Raw genomic sequence first — 21,064 nt, forward strand, 5'->3', positions numbered from 1 at the left:
TTTCTCCCTGAGAAGGACTCTTTCCCTGAGAGTCTACAAAGAACGTTTTTTGTCTCGCCTGCTGTCCCATTTACTGTGCTGCTGTACAGGTCAAGAGAAGTCAGCTCATGGTGTTCAGGTACAACTGAACGCATTTTTCAATCACCCGTCTCCAAAGGAGCACAGGCACCATGCTGCTATGGCCACCTTCAGACCTGAGGGCTCAGGGCAGGGTCTGTCGCTTCTGCAAAGTTTCAAGGGCGCTCCCTTCCCCTCTCTGCATGGTACAAACAAGGTTGCCTCAGCAGATGACTGCACCATTTTGAAGCACTTCTTCCACTGCTGCGGACACCTCTGCAGGCTGCAAGTACTTGGTCCAGTTTTCACCAAAGTCATATGAATTTTGAAACACAGTGACTCTGCAGCCTTGGCCAAGGATTTCAACTGCATTCCCCAAGCGTTATGCTCGCTGTGCAAAAAAGCACCTGCAAAGCATTTCTTTGTGATATTTACTTTGTAAAATTAAAGCACAGGGAGGAAAAAAAAACAAAACCAAACAGTTTCTTTTCTGCTATTCCTCGGTTTACGTAAGCAGTCAATTGTAAATGTCAAATGCCAGTGGTGCATTAGGAAAGGATCACACTGAAAAATTCTCCCTTGAAGGCCAGAGCCTGAATCCCTCACCAGTCCAAAACCAGCTCTAATCTCACATAAAACAGCCTACAAGAGGACCGTGCACAGTAACACCTAATGTAGCCATCAAAACTGCAGCAGCATGGGAGTTAAAGAGACTCCAACAGCACGCGTGCAGGGGGTTTACCCTATGCTAAATTTTAAGCAGTGGCCCTCTGCTTCAGACAGCTCTGCCCAGGTTCAAAGGGGAGAACAGGGAATATTGCGAGATCCAAGCTCATTAGAGGAGCAGGTGGGGATGTCTGCAGCTGAATAAGCAGGTTGCTTTGGGAATAACATGAAACAGATGTCCTGTCTTTGCACTCCCTGAACGTTTTCTTCAAATAAATTGCAAGTGCAGGGTTTAAGGCTGAATCTGTCATTTATCTCTTTAGCAACTCCTCTTCTGTTTTCTTCTGTCTGTTTTCTTTCACAGTAGCAAATCTTTTCTGTAAAAGGATGACTTAAGAAGCTAGAGAGCAAAAAATGCTTTTTGATTGAGCAAGGGAAATGAGTTTACTGAAGCTTCAGGTAGAGAATAGTGGGAGGTCCTCTGCGCGTGGTCCAAGATAGGCACATATTCAAACAGTGTCAAAGCTCACTGAAGAAAAATACATGCCAGGCTTTACTAAGGGGATTTCCCTTCAAGATATTTTCCCAGCAACATTTATTGTCCAGGTTGGGAAGGGAGTTGGGTTTTTACATATGCTAAGTATAGCTTGTGGTCTGTTATTTCAGCACAGCAATGCACTTTTGTATCAAATGCCTGAAACAGACGAGGGGACACTGGTTCTGATTACACACCCAAGTCCTGGGAAATGGGCAGGTCTAGAACCATTCACAGTTACCAACAACATGCTCTCTTTAAGTAACAGATTACTTAAAGCACATACAAAAGCAAAGGAGACTTGATTCTTCTTTGTGCATTAAGATTTTACTTTGAAAGACCAAAGCAACCAGCCTTCTACAAAGAGGCGATGTTTTGGGATGTCACCCCAGCCTCTACCAGAAGGTAGCTATTGGTCACCAGAAACCGTGAGGTTTCTTCCGGTTAGGCAACCAGCCCCTTTTGTCAAGGTCCAGGATTTGCATTTAAAAACACACTGCACAGGTGATGTGCAAGGGACTAAAAAAGAGGCAACAAACTTCTAAGACTATATTAGTGGAAAAAAAAAATTGGACTTACAGGTCCACTGTCTTTGCTTACGATTGACAGCTTAACCCACAGTGATATAGGAATGCCATTTACTGTCTACTATACTGCCTATGCCGCTGGGATAACTTTTCCTATGTGCAATTCTCTTAACAATAAATCAGCACAGTGCAAAAGAAACTACCAAAAATCTGCACAGAGAGTTAGTTCAGGTTTCAAGTCAAAGAGGCAATAATTCACCAACTCCATCAGCACTACCAGAAGTTAATGCAAAATAAATTCCATGGGAGTTTGCAAAAAAGTCAGATGACAATAATACCTTAGTAAGGCAGAATATATTTTATGCATCCTGCTCATTAGTTGCAAAGCCTGTCTGCATGACTGTTTTTTCTCATTTGAATTAATCACACTGTATATTATGAAGAGACCCGCTGAGCCCTTTAGTACATAAAGCATTTAAAAGATGTTATTAAAAAAGTTATTCTAGAATTTTGCGATTACACATACATTTGCACACTTGCATTTAATTGCGTGTCTTACTGTCAATCCACATCAAGCTAAAGACACGGGAGTCTGTTTACACAGACGGACTTTGGAGCCATTATAGGCACGCTTACAAGAAAGTAACAGAATTATTCTTCTGGAAAGGCTATCAATTTAAAACTCAAGTCACAGAGCAGCTGTTTGGCATAAGTAGATTTGTCAAACTTTTTCATATTGAGTTTATACAGCACCTCGACTTTGATATATATCGCAGTTCCAAAAACAGGAACCCAGAAAACCCATGTTGAATCTAGGCCATGAATAGTGCCAACAACCTCAAAACAATGCCACATACTGAAGCTCCTCTGTGCAGTATCTCAGTTATTCTGGAGCCTTAAAACATTTAAGGTACAGAAAAATCCCTTTGCAAGTCAACAAAGCCAATTGTCTGTCTACTGATATACATCCCCTCACATGAACTAAGTGTCAATCTTAAAAAGAAATTAAACTTTTTGCTTCAGACTTTATAGGAAGACACTTTTGCTAGCTTGACATTCTCTTCCAATTGATAGAATAAATGCATCCGCTGCTGATTTATCCCCATTTGCTCTTGCACCAGACAGCTCTTCTCCCTCTCGTGTTCACCCTCAACCTATTCATAGACAACAGCAAAAAATGTCCAGCCTGCCCTTAAAGTGAGACTTAGGCACTGATTTTTGGGCTACAGCCTTGGTTTTGTGCACAAGCCAGACAAGAATCATTTCTGCACACCAGAAGTCTTCGCTCTGCTGACATTCAAAGCAGGAGAATAACAGAGTATGAATTTCTGAGCCCAAACAATCTTATGGAATTTGTAAAATACAACAGACAAACAAGTTTCACTCAGACACCCAAGGACCGAGTTGGTAAAGGTTTATACAAGGGCAGCAGACCCAAGTGCTAAATGGATAAAATGGCATCCCCAGCAGTTTTTTTCCTCATTATCACTGCATTTTTAGAGTCACCACATAACCCCGTGCACCCTTCCCCACAGGGATATCAGTATTGAGTCATTTGTCAGCAGAACATTGTCACATTTTACAATATCACCCTTAAATACGAGACCCCTCACAGGACAGTGCTGGAGGTTATTGATTTTGAACACTGACGCAGCAGACAGCATCCCCCCCAGCAGGAGAGATGCCCAAGGTCAAATGCCTTCTTAAAATACACATTTGGCTACCAGGAGTTTCATTAAGTACAGTAAACCATCACGTATTGACTGGCGGCACTATTTATAAATAATCAGCCTGTACAGTGCTGACCCCTTTTTTATTTAATGAAATTTGTTTTGTCTTGTCAGCATCAGGTATTTTGAGTTAGCGCAATACTGTGACCTCTCCCACACTAAAAATGAAACTGTATATAAAGACTGTCGTAAAAGCCCAGCAGTAGCAACAGCTCCCGGAAATAGCATATATCTATTTAAGTAATGCAAACAAGACGTCAAGTCTTCAAAAACATAAGCTGTTAAACCAAGCACCAAACCATCCATAAATGTTTGCATACCGCAGAGCAAGAGAGAGCTCTCTCCTTCATTCAGCCTCCATAAAATAAATAATATATTATGCGCAAGCAAAATTTGTGTTATTGCAGCAGTGACAAGTCATCTTGAATTAAGGCATTCAAGAATTCAAGCTCTCCCTCTTCGTCCACTTCCTAAGGGAAAAGAATTTCCTAAAGGCAGTATTTCTTGCACAGGAGCTGCCATGCCCTGGACCACTGTGGGCCGAGCCAGAGGGCAATGACCAGGGCTGAGCTTCAGCAGAGCCACCCAAGCTCAGAGCTCCCAGAGAGGGGCCGATGTCCCACTGCCCTCAAACGCGATGCTTTCTTAGTCCTGCACTGCTTTCTCCTCCTGGTCCCAGAATTAGCAGGAGCTTTAGCTACCGTAGGCTAGCAAAAACTCATTTTGAATTACTGGTTTTTCATTACCTTATGGACTTTCGTTATTTCTAATTCTATTCTTTATGTCACAGGGATCTCTCTTCCTCCTCCTGCCCCACTGCTGTTTTGCTCACCTGACCTTTAAATTCTTCTGTAGCATCCATAAGGTGTGGGAGGGGAAAGGAACCACAACCAAAAAATCCAGGAAACAGAAGCTTTTAACTTCAGGCCATACTATATTTAGCAGTTCCCTGGTGTGTCGCTATGTTTTTAATTGCTGTTATCAGAATGTATGTGTGAGAGGTAGCTGCTGTTTTATGAAATAAGAATCCTTTATACCAGGGTGTTATGTGTCTGACTGTCATCTGACCAGTTAACAGGAGTGTGAACTGTCAGGGTCAAACCCAGAACCTGTTATTTGCCTATGGCTAAACTTGCTGTGAAAAGTTGGTTAGTTTTGTTTCTGTGCATGTACAGACCCATTCACACAGAAAGAGGTGCATTTTTGATGTGAGCATACATATTTATACATAGTATATTGCATCACAATATTTTCATTTGCAAGCGAGCAGTGTTCAATGACGTAACGTGTAATGCATATAGGGAATGGAGAGATACAGAGTTATTACAAGGCAAGATTAAAACTCTTTGGTTGATCTGTATTGATTTTACTTTTGCAGTGCTGCCTGCCTGATCATACATCTTCCCATTTCCACCCCGCTGCTGGGCAGGAGGTGGTGCACGATTCGTCTCAGACTGCAGAGCACGGCGTGTATCTGTGCAGCAGAGAAAAAGCCACCAGCATCCTTGAGTGGTTACAAATTACAGACCTCTCACTAGGGGACCAGACTGGAGGCGGGATCCAGTTTTTAGTGTGCCAAAGCCAAATACAGCTAAATTACACACTCTCATCTGCTTTACCGAACAGACACAGTACCAGATGCAGTCTCCAGCGAATCCTTGCCCCGTGGCCAAGGCCACCTTGTGTGGCCACCTGCACCACCACACGCACGAAGTATGGAGGGGTCATGTCGCAGGGGGAGACTCAGTTCACAGCCTGTCACGCTCAGATCAGGTTTAGCCTTTGTGCCAGTGCACGCACATGTGTAACAGACAAAATCACCTTGGGAAGCAAAGGCAAGTACTGCACAATGCACGTGCTGAGTGAGAGCACCAGCACCTCCATACTCAGCAGCTGTAACAGCTGCAGTGCTGCCTTTACCACTGCACCAGCACACAAGTCCCTTCCTTTCCTTGCAACCCAATACAGCTGATCCAGAAGCATCTCCTGCATAACCAACCAGTTCCTACCCCTCCTATCTGACTGGAAAGCAGATTATCTGAAAGCAGGAAACACAAACCCACATTGCCTTTTCAACCTTGTTAGCATTTGCCAAGCATCATTTCAACCCTGACATTATAGATGTTTAATAGGTCCACACTGAAAGTCTCTGAACCTTGCAATCAATACGACTGAGCCACTGCACAAAATTTACCATTGATCCGTGTTTCACTTCATTAAACATTAGTTTTACAAGGTTCAAAATGGGTCTGCCTAAAATTGTTTAAGAACCTGTAGCTGCATCATCAGCTCTAAATGGCCACGCAATACTAACTGTAGGCAAACCTGCTAGTTATTTATTGCCATACAACAGTACCAAATTGGCAAACTCCCTTTTAAAAGTTTGCAATGTGTTCAGCAGTATTTGCTTTAAGCTCAAATACGTTGACAATACTACTTAACAATAACCCTTTTGGATTCAGACAAGGTAACATCCAGCTGTCCCCAATGCACACTCACCTGTAGGTACTGCAAAAGTGATGCTGCAAATACAGATTAATTACACCCGTGAGAAGCTGCTGTCACACAGCATTTCAGCTGTCTCACTACTGTTAAGGAAGGAAAAACTGTACAAAATTTGGAACAGGTTGGTAGCAGGGAATGTCCTCAGCTTGTGCACTGCACAAGGGCAAGACTGTCCATTTGAGGCAGAAAACAGTTGTGGAATTTGTGTGTGCATGCTGCAACTCACCACGGATGATGCAAGTTTCAAGGCAGCAGCACATTCTCCGAATGCCACTGCTGCCTGAGTGCAGCCCCTGCTGAGCTGCCCACCCTGTGGGCCCCAAGGAGGAACTCTCTTTGAAACTCTTCAAACTTTAAATATCTATTTTTTAAAAACCCACCAGCTCCTCTGGAGAAAGCAGGCACAAGTGCTGCAGCACGTGCCATTAATCACTCAAAGACCATAAGATCCTGAAGTGGACTAAGGACTAAGCCATACAGATTTGCAGCATATTAACAGGCACACTCAGTAAATTAATAACCAATTCTGCTTTTTGGTTTGTTTCTTCATCCACACACAAAATCTTGATTCCTGAGCCAGGGTGGCTGAGATAATCTGTCAAGCCCTTAGTCTACAGGCAACACGCTGCATGAGATAAACAATGAGGGCTGATAGCAAACCATTGCTCTCCTACCGCCACTAACAAACACCATTATTCATCTTCCGGACAAGTTTAATATTTTAGTGCAAATGGTTTTATGTACTGGTATTTCCTCATTTCTATGGCCTCAGGTTGCTAGCCTACATATTTTCACTTTCACAGCCAACAGATAGCAATGGAGAAAAATACTGTACATTCATTACAGAGTAAAAGGAAAAAAAATCCCACATCGACTTAATTCTCTCATGCTCTGGTATAATGGTCTTCACTCTTTATTCTTGCCTTTTTTAAACCCTCTGCCACTATAAAATTAATAGTAAGTCCTGGATTTGGTAAAAATCTATTTATGCAAAAAACTGACATGTTGCATACACCACCAGATATTAATCAACATTCTTTAAAATTAATATGTATAGATATATATTTAAAGCGTATCAGTTGCTGACAATCTTTGCCACCTACCCCTTGCAGATGCACTGGAGCAGTCATCCCCAAGCAGGGTTCTCCTTGCTGCCCCTCAGCTGGGAGCTGCTTTTGCAAACGGAAATTTGCTCAAGTGTTTTGGAAATTGCTACTCACTTTTGCCTGTGCCGAGCGCGGAGGCAACAGTCCAGTAAATGGGAGCCACAACACCTGGAGATACTGCTTCTCTCTGCGCAGAACTGCCGCCTTCAGAGGAAACATTCCTGTTTAAGAATCAGGTGTCAGAATTAGACGAGGTTTACATCACAGAAACAGCCGCTCTCTTGTTCACAAGGCAATTAGACACTACAAAAAACAGAAAACCAAAAACAGTGGTACTTCATATTAGAAAGCTGTGAACTGCCCAATAACAAAATCTCCCAGACGCCATTTCTGAGGTGTTACACTTCAGTCGTTATTCACTCTGCCAACAAATGGGAGTAGCAAAGTTCTGAGGTAAACCTTTTTTTGGTTGCTAAAGCTGCACGGCCAGGCCAGGAACACACATATATATGTCCAGATTTGGAGGGTGGCACTGCACACAGTGATCAAAACCACCCCTGCAATTACTTCACAAGGTGTTTCTCAGCACCTGGTAAAGCTCCATTAGCAATGGCGTTCAGAAAATTCTCCTCCTTTGTGGATTATTTCTCTGCGTCCCCCAGTTTTGCTCTGAGGAGATAAGCCCTGCCAATGGCAGTGGCTGGAAAGCAGTCCCTTTGATTTTATGACTAATGCATCACACAACGTTTTTGTTGTCACTGTCTGCAGGATAAATGGTATTTCTCTGACACACTGAAATTCATACACAAAATAAACAGATAAATAAATAAAATAAACAGATAAATAAATAAAACGAGAAAGGGAGCAGAGAGTCACTCCAGTCACGGATCAGCGTGATTCTGCAAGGCCCAGCAGCCTCTGCTAATTTGCCTGGCACAGCCACAAAACCAACTCCAGCACTAAAGCAGGAAAGGGGAAAGACTGAAATCAGCTCTCATCTGCAAAGTTTTATTCCTCTGAGCATCAACAAAGCACATACGGTCTTTTCTCTCAGTGAAGACCACTCCGCACCTGGAAAATTCAAGTTAGGAAGAGAGACCAGAAGGCAAAGGGGAGAAATCTGTTTGTAGAAGCGCTTGGCTTTGCAAACTGAGCTGTGCTGCTCTAATCAGCAGCAACTGTTCCTGTGCACAGCACTACTATATGCAAATCAAATGCCTCTCAAACAGATGAAGGCATTTTCTTCATATAAATAAATATTTTGCACTGACTTCGAAAAAAAACAAAAACAAAAACAATAAAAGCCAACAAAATAAACAGGTGCCTCTTGGAATTTTTAAAACAGAGGAAAAACGTGTTAATAATAATGGTGTTAATAAGGCTCTTTGAGATCTGCCTTTTGTTTCTGGAATTGTTTTGAAGGCACAGGGATGAAGCCAGAAGCAGACTGGAGGGACCTTCCCCCACAAGTGGAGTTCAAAAAGCAGTATTTTCCTGAGGACTGCTCCCAAGGTAAGGCCAACAGGCACTCACACATACCTCCCAGTGGTATCATAAAAAATGATGCCACATCACATACTAAGATAAATGCTAAGCTAAGACCAAATAAACTAAGCGTGCGTTTTAGCACCAGGCTCCATAAACCCCAAGTAAACCCCAATACAGGCTTACCTGTCTCTACCACCACTTTACAAAGTGCCAACACCAAGCATGTTCACAGGGTTATCCTTCAAGGCACAGACGTGACCCATCTGAGAGACTCTTCCCTAACAAGAAGTTTTAGCAAAGCATCCACTGAATCAGAGCAACACAAAATGAATTTAAATTCCGATGAGCAGAGGAACACCTTGTCAATGCAAAGCTATCCCCTGTTATATTTCCACTCCTTCATCGAGTTGTTCTGAGCTGCCCAAATTAGTTACACGGGAGTGAACAGGAATGGGAGATATCTGATAGATGCTGTAAATTTCCTGAAGCCTTTTGAAAACCTAAGCTTCAAAACAAGGAAGACTTCTTTTAGAGCTCCTTTAAGCTGATTTTTAATTGCAAAATATAGATCACTGCACTTCACCCTTTTTTCTTGTTACAGCATGGCTGTATTTTGATGTAATTCAACTAGAACTGTAGTTTGTCAAGTATTACACATTAGCCGTGTCCTTTTGATAAATACCCAATTGTTCTAGTAAGCTCTACTATGCTTATTTACGAGATCAAGAGCGCCTGCAAAATACAACTATTTTTGATCACATCAATTAGATTTCGACTGTTTATGGACCAAATTTTCCTAGGAAGTACAGAGAGGACAAATCCAATTACAGCTGAGGTATATCAAACGGCATTAGTTCAGGAGCTTACTGAGTGTATTCAGCTTTTATTGCAGTATCTTTGTCACTTCCTTTCAAAACACATTCTCATTTTTACCACAGTTACAGGTTTACAGTCTCTGGTTCCCTTCCTGGGCCTCAGGCTATCCCCAGTAGCCACAAATGATGGCGATTTATCAATAGTCACAAATGAGGGACATATCCTTTCCACCAATCGTGGTAAATGGTGCTTCAAGATAAAAACAGTTTAAGGTGTTTTCACCACAAGAAAAGACTTGCAAGGTTAAATTAAATTTCAAATATTTTTCATTACTAGATTTGTCAATTTCCATGTAATCCACCCACTGCTCAGGAAATTGAAACAGACACAGGTAAACAAGAAAGAGACAATCGATCATTTTGAGAAAATCTTCCAGTCATTCATACCCATTACATCCCAGTTAACTGGACTGCAAAGCAGCAACAGAAACATGAAGGGAATTGGCTCCTTAATTTTAAGCATCTGTCCAGCTAAAACAGCGCTACATTTCCTGGTGGGTTTAAATACTGTACAGGTCACTCAGGGAACTGAAAACGTAACAAAATACTGGTTTTGTGCACAGTTATAGTGCTAAAATTCCAGTGTCACAGTCTTATTTTTCCTGCCTCTGGGTCATCTTTATTTCCCTGTAAAGAATGGAAACTTACAGAACACATCTGAACAGAGACTGAGCCAGAGAGTTATTTTGCATCAGTTATCCCACTCTCTTCTAATATCACCCCTTAATTTATATAATTTTAGCAGCTCTTGTTCAGGCCACCGGAATTCAAAGCCTAATAATGTGTGGAAAAGGAATTACTACAAATATGGTTAATAGGCAGTTTAGTCAGAAACCTTTCAGGAAATGTATTTAATTACTTCTAGGACAAAAACCAAACCAAAATGAAAACCAACCAACCCACCCAAACCAAAACAGTCAGCCTGATACTTCCTCCCCATCCAAACGAATAGCATGGGATTATTAGACTTGATATCTTTTCCTCCTGCAGTCACTCTGATTTATGGACTTTGCTGTTGATATAGTTTCTACGATGACAGAAAATCAAAATGTAGCAAATCTGACTTTGAATACTTTTTTTATAACACGCATTCAACAAGTTTTCCTCAGTCTTTGATGCTGCTGAGCATGCACAGTAAGCTGAGGAACAAATTGTTTATGTGGATGCTGTTCTGCTCAAGGTAATACTCCTTCAACTCTATGACACAAAATGACTGGAAATCTCCAAATTTAAGCGGCTTTTTTCCCCTGCACGGTTCAGTTGGTGGGGAGACAGGGTTGTGCTCTCACACACACCAAGTTAGAGGCCTCAGGAGTTCCCAAATCCAAGGGCAGCCCGGAGAAGCACCCGTGAGGGGGCAGTTTGGGAGGGAAGCACCGGCTGGGCCCGGGCGCCATGTTCCCCACACCCGCCTTTCAGGGGACGGGGGGGTAGTTCAACCCACCCAGCAAACGCAGAGCTCGTTGTGAGGCTCTATCTACCTTTGGGGAGAAAATTAACATGGAATTTTTAATCTAAATCACAAATACCTGCCTCCGGTGTGCGCTGTGAGGAGCGCCGGGTGCCCCCGCTGGTCACAGCCGGTCCCCGCCGGTTCTGGACGGTTCCCTCAGCCCCGCCCCTCAGCCTCGCAGCACACAAAATGGCGCCCGGCAGCGCGGCGTGAGGGAACACCGCACAGAACCGCACAGAACCGCACAACTGGAAGGGACTGGATGGGACTCATCCAAGTCATTGATGAATATATTACATAGTGCTAGCCCCAGTACTGACCTTTGAGGCACTAGATACTGGCCTCCAGCCCTGTGAGAGCGGCAGGGAGAGAGGTCCCAGCCTTGCTTTGCTCCCCACCGCTGATGTGGAAAGCGCAGGAGATAAAACTGAGTGTGGTCAGCTCAGAGCTGGCACGTCCCATGGCAACAGCCATTGTGACGCGGTTACCAGCCACTCAGATGTGCTGGCATGGTCAAGTTGGTCACAAAAGCCACAAAACCTCCACCCAACAGGGCTGAGCCTGGGATGTGAGAGTCCTTGGGGTGTCCCAAGGAGACGTTGGCAGGAACAAGCCCCTCAGTCCCTTCCTCAGCCTCACGGGAATAAAACAGACGAGGGAATTTTCAGCTGACATGTATCACTGAAGGATGCTGAGCGTCAATTATTTCATCAAGATCAAAGATAAACCCTTATCTGCGCCAGTCTCAGCACCCCTCAGCAGCAGAGCCCATCGCTGTCTGGATGTTATCAAAAGCCGCCTTCTCCCTATTGTTCCTTCTTCCTGCTAAGGCGGGATATTAGCAGGGAAAAAGTCAAGGATATGGTCACACGGACCTTTCATCTGAGAAACCGAGAGCTTCAAAGGGCTGAGGGAAGCCACTTGGACGGTCTGAAGCAGTCGTCTTTTTTTCTTTTTTGGACAAGACAACTGCTATATCTTTTTTTAATCTGAAAATTTCTCCAAAATGACTCCAGAGCCGCGTGTTTATTGCACGCTGCTGGCACATACCTGCCTCTGCATCAATCTCAATTTTCCATTAGCACTCGCAGGAACATTTTGCTGGACACAGTAAAGCTATTACTTAACATAAGCACATACGGATTATGGATGCCATAAATTAATATTCCTGTAGTTTCCACTCTGTTAAAGTACCAACATAGCCTTTGTCACCACAGGATTTAAATGCATATAGTACCCTTAGCAAACAGGGCTGCTGAGGGAGGTGGTGGGACATCTGGAGTGATGAGGCCAGTTTTGGGCTCCCCAGATGGACATGGAGAGACCAGAGCGGGGAACTCACCACAATGACACCCACCAGCACCACGGTGACAGGAGCTGGAGCACGAGGCGGGTGACTCTCCCCAGAGGTGCCCGAGACACAAATGGGAACACACAAGGAGAGCTTTTTCACCATGATGACAATGCAACTGGATCCAACACGGGGAAACGCTGCGGTTGGGAAGGGGTGACACAGGGTGGACCCCACACATCTGGCACAGTCTGCCCCAAGAGTCCGGTACCAAACTGGCCAGGCCGTCCCCACGGGACACAGCAAGGGTACATACCCCAACTATGGGGACTGCTGGCCCATCCTGATGATCTGTGGCATCTTCGGATACAGAGCAGACATTTCCATTTACAGAAACAAACAGTGATGTGCTAAGACTGTAGGTTTGCTCTTCTAGTGAAGCCATCTCAGAGTATATTGCCTACAACATCTATTTCATTTTCCCCCAATGTTGTTAATGGGATTACAAAGACAAGGGTTAATCATCCATTATTATTTTACCTCCTCTCCCCCTGCTTTTAAGGTTATTAGCAAAACAATTAAGGTGAGCATTTTAACAAAAATGTCCTACTATAATTCACCTCTGGGAATTGAAATCTTTTGCTTAACGTGTACACATAATTTACCGTGATTAAATGAATAAGTTTTGGAGTCCTGTCAGGTGAGGTGCCCTACCTGTCTGCAGGGAGCAGACCATCCCAACGGAGCACGTTTTACTTTGGAATCACTTGTTCAGTTGCCACTAAATGCTAAGATACAGATTAAGCAGTTTGGCTAAAAACCTTTTTGCTTTTCATTTGACTTTGGGTTCTCCTTTTAAGTGTTCAGTACTAGCACCCTGAGCAGGAAAGCCAAGAAACTGTGCTGGAAGTCTTACCAAGGGCTGACCTAAGTTCCCTTTGTTTCTGTGACTTTCAAATCAAGGCTGGTGTGTGCGTACCTGCATGCAGACCCGCAGAGCATGTGTGAGCACCCGAGCAAAAGGGAGGCTGTACCATGCTGCCTATCCATCCTGACACCTAGGAAACAAATAATGTATAATAATACATACTACTTCTCTTTTACTATTTTTTCATGCACTTACTGTGCATAAGTTCAGTAGCAGCTCTTAATTTACGCATCATTATGACAGGCTCAATGGCTACGACGTGGTGGTTATTTTGAAAGCATTTTTAGCTGTAAAGGCATCTAACATATGCTCTCCTTCCAGCCCTGGAGACCTGTTTGCCATGCAAGGCTGCACACACCAGCAGACCGACATTCCTCCAGGGAGCTGATGGACGGAGGTCCCGGGAGGCAGATGGACAAGGGCAGAGGGCACCGTGGTTCAGCCAAACAGAGACCGAACCACAAAGCCTGCCATTTAGAGGTCCTCACGCTATTTGTGATATCTTGTTCCCTTGGAGAGAGGATTTCTTCCCATGCTCTAGAAGATTTGTCTTTCCAGATGGCAGCACCCAGAGCAGATGCCATTTTGCAGTTACGCACTTTCAAAGCTTGATGTAAAAGAAAGCTAAACCGGAGCGAGCACAGGGACCTGTTACGCATCGGTAAGAAGCAGCCTCCAACCCCAGCCAATTTCTACTCCATCTTTTCATCTACTCCCTACAAACTTGGCTGCACGTAGTTATAAGCTCCCATTTCTGTTGAGCTACACGACCACTTGAACATCAGTGACTCCAACCCTGCTGCCCAGGAGTGGAATGTGCTTAACAGAGTCTGAGAGGAACTCGCTTCTGGCAACAACTTCTTCCCTGCCACTTCAGTTTTATTTGCCCACAGCCACAAATGCTAATGTTCAGCTACGCCGCTCCGAGACATCACTCGCACGCTGCTGGAGAGAAACAGGAGGAAAATAAAACCTCCAGTCAACGCTGGGTAGGCTGTTGGCAGCACAAAGTCATAATGCCCAAGAGACACATCCAAGCCCCAAAATATCCAGTGTAGAACTCCAGAATCATTAGTGAGAAGCCAAAGGGATGCTGCAAAATGGCCACAACAGGCTTGAAAAATAAAAACCAAGAGGAAGTGTGAAAGTCACAACAGAAAGAATGCACTGCTTTAAAATCAGTGGAAGGCAAGAAAATACAAGAATGCTTGTAAAGAAAGCTTTAAAATGAGTTTCATAATCTGCTGTGACTGAAGGAAAGGCCTTATTCAGGACATGATTCATCTTGCACTTCATTGTGAGCACATGTTTGGGTTCCAGCCTGCAGCAAGGGGTTAATTCTCCAATTATTCCACAGGATTAAAACTACATTTATTTCCCCAGGAAATGTAGCATTATTGTGAAGCCCATCCAGACATGCTATTTCATAATTAATACTAAATAAAAAGTGAATTCTCTCCTTTGTCTAAATAGTTTGCTTTGGCTCAGCTAGGAGCAGCAATTAGCGAGACAGGCTCCCTGAATGCATTTGATCTGCTACAGAGTTTCCTGCTGCGTATCAGAAGAACAAACCTCATTTCACGCAATCCATGCAGTTTATGTTGGCTGCATATGCTATAATTAAAATGATCTTTTTTTTTCCCCCATGAGCTTTGTTTATGTGCTTGTGTTTTTTGGTGGAGAGGCAAGCACGTACCTAATTTAGCGCTTGTGTTGATTTACACTTCTGTCCTTTACCAGTTCCCTTTGTAGTGTTCACTGTTTGTAGTTCGGTGTAGAAACTGGGACCTGTTATCATTTGTGTTATAGGTCCGTTTTATTAGCAGGAGTAGAGGAACAGTTCCCATGGAAACGTTTCCATGTTTCACGGTGTGCTCTTCCTGGGATTTTCAAGGTGGTGTCGGGTGGGCTCTGGGATGCTCGGGGGCTTTTGGGGCACAGGCAGCAGCCTGTGAACACCTCCCCTTCAGCATGGGGGGAAATCACGTACGTGTAGGTTGTGTATTTCCTCTCTTATGAAGTCCAGCGCCACAGGCTGATGTTCCCACCACTCTGACAACACACCAGATCCTATTTTGAAAGGCCACCTCAAAACCCAAGAGCGCGCTTTCCGTTCACTCTCTGACCTTTACGCTTAAGCCACGAGTGATGCTACAGTTTAACAGGGCTCAGCGCGCTCGCCTGAGCCAAGATGTCCTGGTGTCACTAGGGATTTTCAAAGCATCTTGAAAAAACCCACACCATCATCCCAGGGGATACCACTGCTCACGGGCCAACCCCCTGACCTGGCATTCATCAAAAGCAATGCTAGAAAAGTATAAAATCACATGTGAAAACATTAAACCACCTTCTTTCTCAGCCAGATGGCTGCCGTACACACAGGCCAGTACCACAGCAAACGGGCTGCACCACGGATCACCTCGACACCATGCAGCTTCACCTGGGCCCTGGCAGGACAGGTCCCCAATCCCTTGGTGCTCTTTCTTTCCAGAGTCTGGGGATGGGTTCCTAATGCGATTTTTACCTTATTTTTTCATCTGAAGGCTTACAAATAAATTATTTTTACTTCAACCTAGTCACAGCAGTAGGGAGAACCCTCCAAACAAACTTCAGAGCCATGGCCACTGCATTGAAGAGATAATTACAACAAATTCTTTTTCAAGTGGAGAATAATTACCATGTTCTAACAAAATCTTAAATACTTCATTATTATTATTTTGGCACTTCTTTGTGAGCCAGGTGTTTAGGAAGCTGTTTCAGACACAAACATGTAATGAAGTCCCTGGGATCCTTTCCCACCAGCCAGTAGCATGAAAGAACCAGGAACACTTGGACAGGCTGGAGCCACCCAGAGCCTGGCTCCAGCACGGCCAGGAAAGACCTCCTATCAATATCAGAAGGTTTTATTTATTTTTCATCATTCCCCTTTATATTTCTCAGTTTCCTAATTACTCACGTGGAAGTGTTGGAGCTTTCTCATTAAGGAAGATACAAGTAAAGTCTATGTCTCCAGTCCATGTTCTCTCTCAACTTTTTAAATCATTATAATTTTTTTTATTTATGTAAGATTATATAAAACTTCATTTTCATTGACACTACCAGTTTTGAGTTGCCTGACCCCCCCGCAAAGTCCGCAGGAGTGCCCATGTGCATCCCATGGAGTCTCACTCAGCCTTCCCCTCCTCCTTGACCTTTTTGTGAAGCGGCCCCAGTACCTGGCTTTTCATAACAATTAAAGTTTCTTGTCCACATATTCAATATCTCAGCCACATCATGGTATTTCTAGGATAAAAAAAACCATGAAGAGACTGGAGACAACGAGGAGGGGAGGGAGGTTTTGTTGGTTGGTTGGTTTTGTGTGTGTTTGTTGTTTTGTGGTTTTTGTTTGCTGTGATCTGTGTGTGTTTTGGTTTAAAACAAAACAAAACCACCATGCAAACAACAAAACCCCACCAAAACCAAGAGTCGTTACTAGCAAGCATGTTATTGGCTCTTTACCCTGCCTGCAGCTTCTCCTTCCTCATCGATCCTAACACTTTATATATCAGATCTAAGCTGCCGGCTCTGGCAAACACCATCTTGCAATTCACTTCTGGGCCTGACCACATGTGTTAGGAAATACCACAAGCACGAGGCAGCCCAGCAAACTGTTTGCTGGTTGATTAAACAATGCAGAACCTCTGTGTACTAAATCCAGGCACAGCTGCTATTGAGTCAGCTGTTCTTACCTTCAGGTTTTTGGGTGACCGGAGGTGCAGAGCTCATTGCTGGCTTGGGGACATGCGTGGCTGGGGTCTCTGTGTCCATGGTTCACCCAAGCCTGGAAAACGCAAGTGTGGAGATATAAGGAGGTCTTAGCGCTATATACCGAGAATTCACAAGAAAAGATGGTCTCATCAAGATTTTCCCTCTCTTGTACCCCCACAAAGTGCAGAAAAGAGTGGCTGAGCCACTTGCTTCTGTATCAAACTGGTGGGATCAGTGAAATGAATTCACACCACCCTGGGACTTATTTCAAAAACTAACAAAGAATTAAACAAGCCAGTGCTCTGGCAAGAGGGGGGCTTGCTGGGGGGGTGCCCCACAGCAACACGGAGAGGCCTGTGGGGTGTTTGAACAGCACAAGGAGCGCGGGGCCAGGCGCCGTCCCCACGCCGCAAAGGCCGTTTGTGCTCAAAATGTTAAAAAAGGCACACAGGCTTCAGGCCGCCTTCATAAACATGTCCATCAACCGCAACCTTTGGGGAACGGGCTCCGCCAAAACCGTTCACTTGCTGAAAAACAAACTGCCATTCTTTACCTTCTAACCCTTCAGCAAAACAGCTTTTCTCCGCTCCAGAATGTAAAATCCACTCGCTATTTAAAATTCACTCGCATAGTGAATTTTAGAGCTCATTCATGCTCAGCTCAGAAGCTGGGAATGACCCCATAACAACATGTGCAAATTTTCAACTGAAGCGGAATGATGCTAAAAACAAGTGAATGAGGAATCCATGAGGCCTGGTGCAATTACATTTTCCAGAAAAGCACCTGGCCGTGTGGGCAGAGAGCAAGATGAAGGTCTGTAACTACCACAGCAATTTATATCCATTAGCACAGAGAGATAGCAGCAGGTACAGGACCTCTCCAGAGCACTGACCCTCCACACGCTGCCCACTTTCTCCTCTTAATTAGCTGTAATTTTAGGAGCACTCACAGGATTTGTTAGCTTGTCCTGGGGCAGAGAAGGCCACCAACACACAGCAGGACACAACCAGCCTCCCCAGGACCACGAACGCGTCTCTTACCTGAAGAAAACAGCTCTGGGAGCTCCGTGTTGCCCTGTCCTCACCTCCAAGCTGCACTGAGGTTTGGTGGGACAGGTCCCACACAGGTGTCCTGGAGCTGGGGACTCAACACATCGCACCTGGAGCTGCTGCATGCACCTCGCTTCCATGCACAACACATAGAGTAGCTACCTCAGCATAAAAGATACAAGCAAGTCCATTTATCTGGGGTTGGGTTTTTTTTTATAAGGCACCTGGAAAGAAAGTGAACAAAAATCCACAACATGCAGCTAATTTCCCAACATTTCTAACAAAGCAAACTGCATGTGAGCCTGAGCACCTCACGGCTTTGGTCATGAAAGCAGAGCAAACAATGGTGAGGTTGTATAATTTATTACCGTTGCTAAGAGGAACACAGATACTTGATACCCAATCATATGCAGAACTGTAAAAAAATAGTTTTAATACAGTATCAAAATTTACACAAGTGTAGTGTCAAAAGACACCAGTGTCCCTCAGATTAGCCCCTGCACATACGTACTGCAGGCACAAGTACATGTTTTACAGCTTTTCATACATATATATAGATATATAGGAATACAACAATTTAAGTTTAACTATGCAAACAATATGTATGGGAGAAAACAACGCATAAAGATAACAGACAACTATTTGGGCTGGGTAATATATAAGGAATGATGCAAGAGTGCAATGCTTCGAAACAGAAGGTGAGATTCTGTATTTCCAACTCAGGGAGACGGAGGGAACAGGAGTTTTGCCCGAGAAAGCAATGCTGGGTCAGAGGCCTCACGTAAATGGTACCAAGTGAAAATACCAACAGAAACCAATATAATTACTGCTGCAAATTAACACATTTTCTCTGAAGACAGTTAGCAGATTTACATCATACTCCTATATAACAAAAGATTGTACAGCAACCGAGCTACATTCCACTGCAAATAGCCCACGAATACAGCACGTTGCAAGCTCCGAGAAAACAGAGGTTCTGCCTTTGGCTCAAATCTTAGTAACCAAGAACAAACCAGAAACCCAGGAATTGTTGCATTCCTATTTTGTTTAACTTTTATTAGTCTTTTTGATGCTCAGCTATGGTAAAAAGTAAAGCAACAGCATTCAGTCACAAGCCTGTTGCACATTCATACATGAAACTATCATTGCTTTTAGATATACACAAAATACCTATCATTGCAATTCAATACACACAACGAGTATCATACAGATAGATAAAAATAAACTAAGCACATCTAGGGCGCCTTCTGGTCAAATCTCAGGCAATCTGAACAAGAGCTTTCTGCCTCAGAATAATGAAAGACATGCTCTGAGTATAATAAAACCTTTTTCTTTGAAAGAAAGCTACGGTGGCAAGAAAAGCCTTTTTTTTAATAATGCAGTGCAATCTCTTAGATCTTTATAGACTCTTGTTAAATAAACCAGCATGTCTCTAAATTAAACAGAAGAAATTAGCATCCTGACAATTGGAAACTACTTTCCAAAAAAACTCTCCGATGGAAATTCTGATTCAAGACCTGTAATAGTGCTACCTAAGTATTCTGATCATTTAAGGGCTGCAAACATCCTACACGTCTTCAGAAGATGTGCATCAAAGAGAATCCAAAAGAAAGCTATCTTTACTTCCATTTAGAAAGAAATTGTGTTTCACTACAAGTACTGTAGTTATGCTACACTACTGGCTGGTTAGGAGACTTCATGGTCTTTTAGCACCTCCAAAGGCAGGTATTCTACCAAAGCAAGAAAATCATCTGGAAATTGCCTAAGCACCATTAACCAGTATTTTACAGACCGAAGCGTGAGTTACTAAGAAGTGACTTTCTCGAAACTGTGGAGACCAAAGGCACAGTTTATCCATGTCTCTCCAGTCTGGTGAGAAACCTCCGTTAAATCCAGTGGAAAATTCGCTCAGACTTACTAGAGATTCACTGTAACTAACCAAAAGAAAACTTATTTCACGTAACTCCTGCCGAATCCCAATTATCTTTCAATTAGGATGGAAATACCTCAGTGCTTCTAAGTGTGGGGTGTTGACGTGACGATGCAGCGGCAGCGTTTCACTAGCCAGCATAGCGAAACAGCAGTTTTCGGGAAGGCTGACAATGCGGCTCCTCCGGGCTCTATTAGTTTCCAACCAAGCGTCTTGCGGCACACACAGACACCCCGGCGTCAGGGGAACGGCGCTGTGGACACAGTCGCTTCTGTCTCTTATCGGCAGTTCCAACCCTGTCTCTGCAGAGAGAGGAATCGCTCAGGGCCTTTACATGGGTCCTTTGTACTGGTTTCCTGACAAATGTTGTCTAATTCCAGGGCACGACCCTGCAGCATCTCCAAGTTTCCTCCACACAACCTAAAGGGAGGGATGGGAAGAGATCTCGTTAGCAGCGGTGCAGACGTGCTGGTGTTCGTACAGACATGCACCTGGGAACGCCACAGGTTCGTCAAGCAGCCCATGCAGCACAGGTAGGGACAGAGGGGAGGACACACGGCAGGAGAGAACATTTCTCCAGGGATACAGCATTCCTTCTGAACACACAAAGCACATGCTTCTAGGTAAAAATGGTCAAGAACAGAGACAAATGAACTAGCACGTGCATCACCAGGATGTTCTGTGCTTCAGATACGGGACTGAGGACATTTACAGGCCTCAGAGGAAACTTTGTCCAGCTCTTTCCCAAACCACACCCCTTGCAGAATGCAATTCAGCAGCACGAAGCTCAGGCCAGAGGAGTCTCAACATTTCTAGTTTAAAAAGCACGGAGTGGTTCTCCCTGTTTTCAAAGAATTTACTTGTTCTCTTAAAATCAAGCAAGGCATTAAAAGGATTTGTTTTATTTTATTTGTTCTTCCTTGAGATCAGAGGCGTTGTGCATGTAGTCACTGTTCTACCCATGCTTGTCTGTTTTGTTGAACCAGAGCAAAATCTACAATTTAGTAGAGGTTAGCAACTTTTTCCTAAGTGTGGACTATGCATTATGAAGGTTTCCTTCCTCATACTCACATTTACTCCCATTTATGATTGCATAATAACCATGGTAAGATTATGGAATTAAAAACACCCATCATTTCTTAAGCAAACAACCAAAAAAAGTGAAGTATTTTGTAAT

The 21,064-nt window shown here is 43.8% G+C and overlaps 1 protein-coding gene across 8 annotated transcripts in view; it reads right to left on the reverse strand.

Moving 5' to 3' along the window:
- Positions 1 to 21,064, reverse strand: part of CCDC85A (coiled-coil domain containing 85A) — a 284,415-nt gene that overhangs the window by 53,668 nt on the left and 209,683 nt on the right. For 5 of the 8 annotated variants that reach the window (XM_065059376.1, XM_021280413.2, XM_065059377.1 and 2 more), the window contains one exon: positions 18,305 to 20,307. In XM_065059376.1, coding sequence (XP_064915448.1) covers positions 20,218 to 20,307 — 90 coding nt within the window. In that variant the 3' untranslated portion in view covers positions 18,305 to 20,217. Of the gene's footprint in view, positions 1 to 7,240; positions 7,348 to 16,889; positions 16,982 to 17,948; positions 18,182 to 18,304; positions 20,308 to 21,064 lie in introns of those variants that run through there. The other 3 variants (XR_010471815.1, XR_010471813.1, XR_010471814.1) reach the window with 1 other exon arrangement.

This window comes from Columba livia, chromosome 3 (assembly GCF_036013475.1).
Source record: "Columba livia isolate bColLiv1 breed racing homer chromosome 3, bColLiv1.pat.W.v2, whole genome shotgun sequence".
NCBI classification, from domain to species: Eukaryota; Metazoa; Chordata; class Aves; order Columbiformes; family Columbidae; genus Columba; species Columba livia.